Consider the following 10,164-nt stretch of genomic DNA (forward strand, 5'->3'; position numbering starts at 1 on the left):
CGAGTTGCAAGGATGACACAGGTGACACAAACTACCTCAGGAAGACCTGCAACCAGGCCAGTTTCAAATTCAAATTAGTCTCAAACTAGACTCAAATACAGTGACTGAAATCATCTGTTTCAGGCAGCAATGCCTCTCTGCAGGGATCTTCTACGGCAGTGTGGGAAAAAAAAATGCATTTCACTAAAACATGTCAGTCTATGTCCTCCAGAATATTCCTTTATAATATTCCCCCTGAAGCTTTATAAGTGTCCCACATACGGCTTCCCTCTCAATCTCTCGTAAAACATTTACAGTGCAGACGTCCCTGCCTTCTGCTGAGGAAACATGCCAGACCTTGATGGTAATTCCATACTGGCTTTGCATCCCTGCTTTATCGGGTCAGACACGCCGCTCTGGGACAGCTTCCCATTGCTACATCGTTCTTTCTCTCTCTCTCTCTAGCAGGCTGTTGTTGGTCACTGCTTGTACTCAGTCGGTTTTGATATATTTCCTAAAGACATAGAAATTGTCCCAATGATACGTCCTGTCCCAAAATAGTTGGTTTGACTCTACTGCAATAGAACAGCTGTCCATCACTTCTCTGCAAAATGTGCCAGTGGTGCATTGTGCGTGCTTTGATGGGTCCCAAAGGATTTCTTCCACAGGAGCAGCGGTAGAACAACTTCGTAGTGACGGATCTCAGCCAGCTGCCGTCAAATGTGTCGCAAGTATTTAAGTTCCATTGATCCCTTCACTCCTCATCTTCCTCCACGATTCACATTAGTTTGAAGGTTTTTCCAATTTTGAAAGGATTAATACTATATCCATACTTTATCTTTAAGTAATTACCGGCAAATGTTGAAGCCCAACATGCTAAAATATTTCCTCAACATCAGAAGCAATGTTCATAAAGTCTCATAGTAAAATGAAATGTCCTTAGTGGTGAAATTCCACATTTCTCAGAAAACATTCAGTCCAATACCCAGTACACAGAAAATAACATGTAGCATTTTACCAGTTAAGAACTCCTAAAGCCTGAATTATGGTTCCGCGTTAAACCAACGCAGAGCACACGCCATTGCCCTGACACCGTCGTGAATCCTTCGCACTTCTCCGTCACTCCATTTCGCTGCAGTGCAATAGCCCCCGAGAGTGCTAGTTGATACTTTTGTTAAGCTTCCTGTTTTCCTGGTCACAGTGAATCAAAGAGATAAGGACAACTATTGTGCAAAAAAACAAAACAACCCAACCAGAACCGGAAATGCGTTGCTACCAAGCGAACCAATCACAGCCCTCTCCGTCTGCGTTGGGTCTGCGTCGCCTGGACGCGTGGTTACATTTTTTGGGAGGTGCACGTCAGGCTACGGCGTAGGCTATGGAGAGACTCCTGTGTAGGTTTAACGCGGAACCATAATTCCGGCTTAAAGCGACACTACGTAACTTTTCCACCTTAATATCATATTTCCAGAGTCATTGTGATGGTACATCAACTTCCAACAGGTTTAATGAACCTCTGTCATGGTCTGAGGGGTCTGTATCGCCTTCACTGGCACTATGTAACTTTGAGGAGCATGGTAGGAACCCTGCCACACTAAAAAACTACAAATCGTTACGACTTTGACTGCTTTACGGCATACGTCACTTCCCCCTCTATCCCGATTCGCAGTCGAGACGAAAATGGGCGGGGCGTGGAGCGCAGAGCTCAGCAGAAGCTGTTGCTGCGTTGTGGCTGCAGCAGCTCCACACAACAGACGTGGGGAAAAGATCCTAATGGTTTAACTTTTCAACGGTTTCCTGCTCGGAGGCAGAACCACGGAGGCCAAGTATCTAATATAACAGAGTAAAAGAGTGAAAGAGTCGTCGGCTCGCTTTGGATCGCGGCTGTAACGACCAAACACACAGTAAAGCCTGATTTATGGTTCTGCGTTAAATCAACGCAGACGGCGTAGGGTACGTGGCGAGGCGCAACGTACGGTGCGTGTCGCCGCGTACCGTACGCCGTAGGCTCTGCGTCGATTTAACGCAGAACCATAAACAGCCTTAAACCACAAACACTCACACAGACCGGGTCGGATCAAAACACGGGTTTTATTCCTGATTCTTCTCCAGCTAAACGCAGTTGCTCGCCAGCTCTCTGCGGTGCAATTAACCCCAATCTTCAGATAAAACTAGTTTGTTGAGGAAAAAACATTAACTCTTATTTGTAGCTGCAGAGGAAAAAAATAATCTCACGAGGAAAACAAAAATAATCACACTTCGGAGCCTCTTCAGCATAATATAGCGGTGAAAAGAGAAGTAAGAGGGATACAAAACATGTACTGTATGTTGTACTATTATACAAATGTATTGAAACACATGGGTCTTCAGTAGGGATTAATTATTATTATAATTAATAATAATTAATAATCATTATTTTCTCCATATACCGCTCCCTGGCTTCCTTGTTTAAGGTTTCCCGGTAAATTCCAGTTCCTTTCCAGCAGTTTAACATCTTTTTTTTGCGTTCTGTCTGTTCACTTGGTGAAACAGAAAAGTGTCCTGTCTCCTCTCATCAAAACAAATGCAGCGACGGGACAGGAGTTTTCCGGCAGTACGCGCTGGTGCTCATGGGAAACGTAGTGTTCTTTCTGGTAAAGCACTACCGCTTTTGTCCAAAAGATGCCGCCAAACTCAGAAAAGCTGAAAGTTACGTTGTGCTGCTTTAAGGTGGAGAACTGCTGAGAACACGGAGGAGGGCTTTGAAACACACTTCTATCTTCAGACCAGAGGAGCTAGCATTTATATCAAGGAGCTAGCATTTATAATTCTGGATGTCTACCAATTCACAAGTAAATGAACGTGTCAACGTGGTAACCAGAGTAGCTCTAGATCCCTGATTCTCACTGAAATACTAAAACATGCATCACTGTCACACAGCTTTTCTAGTTTATCTAGAACTTCATGTGTTGCGATATTGATCTCCACAGAATATAAGCAAGGTTTTTTTTATCAATTTTAGATGGTAAATACTGATGCTATGCTACATAAATCATACAAAGTAAATGTATAACGATGTGACATATGTGCATGTTTTTGATGTATGGCCACAGATTTTTGAATGTCTTGTGTGTTTTTGTACTATAGATACTAATTTTTTACATTTCATGTTCATTTCAGAGCTGACAAATTAAAGCATACTATTTGTGTTAGATACATTTACCGTAGATATATAAACATTTTATTGATCCCTAGAGAAAGTTCCTTCTGGAAATTCAAGTTGACCAAATGCCATTATCGACTTTAAAGGGGACCTATTACAGCCTCTAATACCTATTTTAAACAGGCCTTGAATGTCTTAAAAACAAGCTTTTGATTGTTTTTGCTAAATTAATTAGAAATTCAGCCTCTGATCCATGTCTTTATCTTCCCATTCTCTAACCTCATTATCTTTGCAGGATTCTGAGTGGGCGGGGCTATGATAATGACACACTGTGCTGATTGGCTGTTTGAATGACGCGATACACCGCTACGAAAAATTAGCGGAAGCTCCGGCCGGCGGAGTTAGTTAAGGGAGCAGAATCTGAACGGCTCGTAGAAGCCACATCACACTGGATGGCTCATCCGGGCGGCTGTACAGACACTGCAGAATTTGGCTGCTTTCATCCTTCTCTGAGTTGGCAGGCTGAGGGGAGACCACTTTATATATGTTAAAGCAAGAAAAAACATGTTTTTCATAATAGGTCCCCTTTAAAGTGCAGTTGCTGTTTACAGGGTATTGTGACATCACAGGCTCAGATAAAACAAAATTTTTCATCTACCACCCCATTTCCCATCATGCTCCGTTTGCTGCTTCTCAGAAGTGGATATGCACAAGCTGTTACATGCCCTTTCTAAATTGCTGTAACCTGGAAGTGAAATTATTTATCCCACTGTGGCCACGGCAACAACCACCCTCACTTGTTTGCTATTGGTCCAGAATTAAGTTAAATTTAGGATTGAAGAGGGGGTGAACCATACAACATAATGTGCGTAGCTAATGAATTATAATTATAATTATATAATTATAATTATAATTCTCTAATGAAAATCAGAGACAGAGTAGGCTGGGCATTTGCAGGGCCATAGTAGGTTTCGTAATTTTGCAGCTTTGAGGTGGCCTTAGTCTGCAGTTCCATGTCTGATCACTGGGGGCTCTAAAAAAGAATGAATCTCTATTGACCTGCATGTTACAACATTTACCACTACTACTACTACTACTACTACTACTACTACTACTACTACTACTACTACTACTACTACTACTACTACTACTACTACTACTACTACTACTACTACTACTACTACTACCACTACTACAACTACTACTACTACTACTACTACTACTACTACTACTACTACTACTACTACTACTACTACTACTACCACTACTACAACTACTACTACTACTACTACTACTACTACTACTACCACCATTACTACTACTACTACTACCACTACTACTATTAATACTACTATTACTTGACACACACCCACACAGTTTGTTTCACGGTGTTTCTGGAGTCTATTGAAGAAATTAAGATATCAGACAAGATAGATAAGTTGAAATAACTTCCTTGAGCAGTGTAGTTTTTTTGTTTTGTTTTATTTTTTAATCAACCTACAATTGCACCTTAAAATCAGACACTGCTTGAAAACATTTTGGTTCTTGATCAGTGTACAAGTCCTTCATATTTTTTAATTATAAAGCATAAACAAATGTGAGATTCTTGGTGATAAGTTCAGGCCGCAAGAGTTTGGATTTTCTGCCGTTCTTCTGTTCAGATTGTCTCAAGTTGTGATGGGTTGGATGAATTGGTATTATTGGGATTTTTCGGTCTTTCCAAAGATGTTGGACTGGGTTTATGTCAATGGTGCTGGCTGGGTGACTAATGGCGCTTTTCCACAAGTACCTACTCAGCCCGAATCGACTAGCCTTGCCTCGTCTCGACTCGACTCAACTTGCCCTCATTTCTTTTCCATATCCGGATTAGAAGTAGGCGGGGTTGGAGCGAAGATGCTGTGACATATTCGATTGTGCGACACAAACAAAGAAGTAAGACGCCAAAGACGGAGAACATGGATGAGTTGATCTGTGGCTTGTATTCAATATAAAATTTAAAAAACAGAGGGAGAGAAGGCATCAAGCCACGAGTCCCTCTTGAAATGATGTCACATCCTAACGCAGACATCTGATTGACCAACCGCCTGACCAATCGGTGGCATGTAGTGTGATGACGTCAGATACAACCCAAATCAGCCCGCTTAGAACCTCAGCAGAGTAGTTACAGAAAAAGTACCTACTTTGCACGGCTAGACCCCTTGTGGAAAAGCACCAAACTGAGGCAAGGGGAGTTGAGTTGGGCTGAGTAGGTACTAGTGGAAAAGTGCCATAATGAACATCCACAGAGTTTTCTGGTTGCCACTTGTCTTGTCTTGGCTCAGAGTCAGTGTCCTCCTGGAAGACAACCCCTTAGCTCAGTCTGAGGTCCTGAGTGCTCTTGATCTGGTAATCTTTAAGGTACCGGTATGCCTCTACTTCATTCAGCTCTCGCTCAACCCTGACCGCTTTTCCTGACCCAAACTTCATCATTTGGATGGTGTTTTTCAGGTGATGAGGAGAAGAATCAGTTACAGAACTGAAACACCAACAATTAAAACCTCCTCTCAAAGAAAATCGCATGAAAAATGGAATTTACAACATTGGCAGCAATACTGACTAGTGAAGAGTACACAGATAAAGAGAACATGGACTAGAGCATTCAAAACCTCAGGCTGGACCAAAGCTTCAACTTCCAACATGACAATGACCACAAGCACACAAGAGAGAGAGAGAGAGACAATGAAGAAGTGGTCTAACAATGACTTCACAACCGTTCCTGAGTGACCCAGCTAGTGTCCTGACTTGAACCTAGTTTAACTAGATGCCTGAACATGGACGTCTAAAGTTAGCTTCCATCCAACTTGACACAGCTGGGGATGATCTATATAGAAGAACAGCAGACAATCCCTAACCCATGGGTGCAACGGTTTGCACATCACACTAAGAATCAGTGCCAGGTGAGCTGTTAAAATACTTATATCAGTATATTTATGTTCTTCTTCATGTTTAATAGATTTTCAAACATTTCAAAAACTTCAGGTGCATAGTGAGATATTGCTGATTGATGAGGGATCGGCTAGTCTCTAATAGAGGATCGCTCCTTTTGACTGTCTTTTCAGGAGTAACACTGAGCCATGAGGATGTTTGGGCAGATTTGAGGAGAAGGGTGAGTTTAGCATTAGCTAGCTTACCCAGCAAAGCTAAAACAGCTAATTTGAGAAGACTGAACTCAGGTGGAGGTATTTCACACGGCTTCCAGGCTGCTCACTACAGCCATCTGCAACACGGCACCTGGTTGTAAGCTGAAACCAGAAACCTATAGGCAACATCACAGGATTTGTTCCGGTTCTTCTTATACAGTCCATGCTAACACAAAGTTGTAGCAGTGATTTAAAATAGTGACCCCACTTTCATATTTTTTTAATGAGAAACTGTAATGAATAAGAAGAAGTTGAGGAACCAGGATTTGGGATTTTCTTCCATTCTTCTCGACTAATCATCTCCATCTTTGTCGGTTTTTCCAGAGATGTATGATTGTGTTTAAGTCAGAGTGCTGGCTGGGCTGCCATAAAAAAAAAAAAAAAAAAAATCGGGTACAAGGTGTCTTCCTTTGAGCACCCTTTAAATGTAAGGCAAGGTTTGGGAAATCTTTTCCGCAAGTGATTATAACGTAATTTATTTGTTCAGTCATTATGAAGCTTTTTTTTTCTTCCATTCCTTCAATGCTTAAGTGGTCTCATCCTTCATTGGTTACGTGAGCATTGTTCACCAGCAGGAGTAGGAGAAAAGTGGGTACTGGCTCCAGTCTGATGCGTTGCTGTGGGAGTGCTGCTCCTGCTGTTGGGTGTCTTGTTCAGTTGTGAAGGGTGGATGAGGTGGAGGGTGGATACGGGTCTGTGTCTGATCCACATCCCTGGAAGGAAATGGGATTGCGCTGTAGTCCACAGGCCTACAGAAAAACACAAGAGGTTAAATTAACATGCAGTATTACTTGTAACCTCAACAATTTAAGCACTTGCCAGAGTTTTTGAGCATGAAAATATTTCACCCATAATTACAGTTTCACATGTTTGATGTGCAGACCTGTAAGGATAGTATGCTATGGACGCAGGCACCATCTGTTCTTCACAGCTGTAGTCATATTCCTGCAGCTCCAGGGGTTCGGTGTGTATCCTCTCCGGCGCGTGCTGCTCCAGAGCCCAGGCTGAAAGGTGAGTCTCCTTCGGTGACCTCTGCCTGGAGGTCTGACTCGTCTCTGCCTGCACCAACGGAGAGGTGGAGGGCATCCTCTGCAGGTCTTTAAGGGAAATGCAACATTTGATCACATGACGCCAGTTCAGATGATTTATTATTCATACTCCATAAAAAAATGATATTGATAAAAACATTAACGGGTTACCTAGGGATGAGGTGCAAAGATTCTTCCTGTCTTCTGTGGATCTTTTTCGGGGTGGGCTTTTACTTGAACGACACCTAAAGAGATATTCATATTCATTTATTGAGCCATTATTTTTCTACGTTCATGAACATTCAGATTGTTTGTGTGCTGTGGTTCTGTCACAACAAAGTAATTTACCTTTTACTATGAGAATGGGTGCCTCCCTCCCTGAAACCTTTAGCGAACGGGTTGTGGTCAATCTTCAATTTGGTAATCTGAAGAACAGGAGGAAATATCATGGAAAAGTGTTTTGTTCCAAGGAAACAGGAACACCTTTTAACACCTTTGTAAGACTGCTGCAGATGCAGAGACAAGATGATAATTTGAGAATAGAAATCCAGTGAGTTGGATGTCTGGTGAGGGTTATTCGATGAGCAAATGTGCACCTTTGGGTTTTGGTAAGCAGTAACTGCTGTGAAGACCGTCTCTGGGAAGGAGAAGGTCTGAGAAGAGCCCCAGCAGACGGTGTATGGACTGTCTGCTTGGACCACATGAAAGCGTGGGTAGTAACGATGCATGGAGTGGAGGATGATCTGATGGTTTAAAAGAGCAACGTTAACAGACTACAAAGTAAAAACCAATGGTGACATGACAGCATGGTTTCATTTCGGTGGCAAAGGGTCTTCTTGCCTGGCCGTGCTGATCCAAGGTGTTGTTGGTGAGCTTCATTTTGAGGAAGGACAACGACTGCTTCATCCAGTGAGATCCGACAGCAGGGGAGTCTGGGTGCGTGTACGTCCGACATGGGGGCTGGGGCTCTGCCTTCCCTGCGACCTCCCACTGCTCCTTCTTCCACTACAGAGAAAAAAGGGGGAGGGACAGAGACCTCATGATATGTGTGATTAATCTAACTCCTCCAAGAAGTAGAAAATAACTTTAACCTGTCTCAAGTTCATAAACTACGACGGAGTATTAGGGCCAAACTAAGACAAAAAAAATTGGAAATTACGAGAATAAAGTCATAATATAATGAGAATAAAGTCGTAAAATTACGAGAATAAAGTCGTAATGTTGCGAGAATAAAGTCGTAATAGAATAAAGTCGTAATATTATGAGAATAAAGTTGTAATATTACGAGAATAAAGTCGTAAAATTACGAGAATAAAGTCGTAACATTACGAGAATAAAGTCGTAATGTTGCGAGAATAAAGTCGTAATGTTGAGAGAATAAAGTCGTAATATTATGAGAATATAATTTATGAGAACTCTTAACAGGAAGAGCTTCTTCTCCCTGTGTTAAAATGAGGAATATTGAGCATCTTGTGAAGTTATATTTATATATTTATAATATATTACGACTTTATTCTCGTAATATTATGACTTTATTTTCGTAATTTTACGACTTTATTTTCGTAATATTATGACTTTATTCTCGTAATTTTACGACTTTATTCTCGTAATATTACGACTTTATTCTCATTACATTATGACTTTATTCTCGTAATTTCCTTTTTTTGTTTTTTTGTTTGGCCCTAATACTCCGTCGTAATAAACAGACAACATCTCTACAAATCCCCCCTCTGCAAACATCCCTCAAACCTCAGCAACAGTACTTTGATTTCTACAACATTGTTTTCAAATGTGTCCTGGAAGTGATACATGTGACCAAATGGGGCCACAGCAACTGATAGGATCTGCTGAATGTATGGCTCGCTAACTGTTCCTCATTCACTGATAGTGAATAAGGAGGGATGCTAATTGATTGGGCTTCCAGCCAGGAGTGCACAAACAGGAAGCAGCGAAAGGCTTTGATATGCAGCACGAGAACGACTTCAGCCAGAGTGGGCAGATCAGTGTCTGGCTGCATACTGCTACCTTTCACCGATTGCATTCTGTTTTGCTTTTGAGAGTGAGAAGAAATGAAATGTTTCAATGGTGTGTTTGTTTGATCATACCTTGTATTTGCAGCCGTCTACCGGAACCATGTCCACCAAGATTACGTATTTAGCCAAAGGTTGGAGCCCAGATAGACTGATGCTGCAGTGTGGAAACATCCTCCTGGAACAAAGGACAGAAGTCATGCAGTGGCTTCCATGTTTTTGAAAAAAATAATATAATAAATTGCTGTGAACCTCGGAACAGAATCGTGCTCTCATCTTAAAACAGCATCTCTGGGACTTTGGCAAGGCGTCTTGTGTGTGGTATTTGAGAATGCAGACAGAGCTGGAGTGACTTTTACATCTTAATTTGCCTGCAGTCCTGCTGGTTCAGCATTATTACCTTCCATGCTTAGTTATGATCATCTCTGTTCCAATGCTGTGGAAAGACTTCCAGAGATCAGCGTTGTCCAGACTCATCCTGGTGCGGCCCTGATGGTATGAGAGAGCTGCTGAGCGAGGCAGGGCCATGCTTACATCCACTCTGGAGTCTGAGGAGAAAATGTTAGGCAATTGTTTAAAACATGGGTAGAAGAAAAAGTACAATAAAAAAATAATCACCATTAGTATTTTTGCATTTGTAGAGCACATTACTGGCTTACAACAGTTAACTGAAGAATGAAAACAGAAAAAAAAACTCCCATACAAAGCCTCCGGGATTCATCTGTATCTGTGAACTGTTATATTTCACTTGAAAGATACTTTGCATCCAGGAAAAAATATCAAAATATCTTCACACATCCTTATCT

The 10,164-nt window shown here is 41.7% G+C and overlaps 1 protein-coding gene across 1 annotated transcript; it reads right to left on the reverse strand.

Moving 5' to 3' along the window:
* Positions 1-6,865: 6,865 nt before the first annotated feature.
* LOC133454455 (T-box-containing protein TBX6L-like) lies at positions 6,866-9,886 on the reverse strand. Its single transcript, XM_061733187.1, has 8 exons — positions 9,759-9,886; positions 9,434-9,536; positions 8,169-8,333; positions 7,925-8,071; positions 7,677-7,753; positions 7,500-7,573; positions 7,184-7,397; positions 6,866-7,049 (listed from the first exon to the last, which is right to left on the reverse strand). The coding sequence occupies exons 1-8, from the start codon at positions 9,884-9,886 to the stop codon at positions 6,866-6,868; spliced, it is 1,092 nt and encodes a 363-aa protein (XP_061589171.1).
* Between the last annotated feature and the right edge of the window lie 278 nt (positions 9,887-10,164).

The sequence above is a fragment of the Cololabis saira genome, chromosome 11, assembly GCF_033807715.1.
Source record: "Cololabis saira isolate AMF1-May2022 chromosome 11, fColSai1.1, whole genome shotgun sequence".
In the NCBI taxonomy this organism is placed as follows: Eukaryota; Metazoa; Chordata; class Actinopteri; order Beloniformes; family Belonidae; genus Cololabis; species Cololabis saira.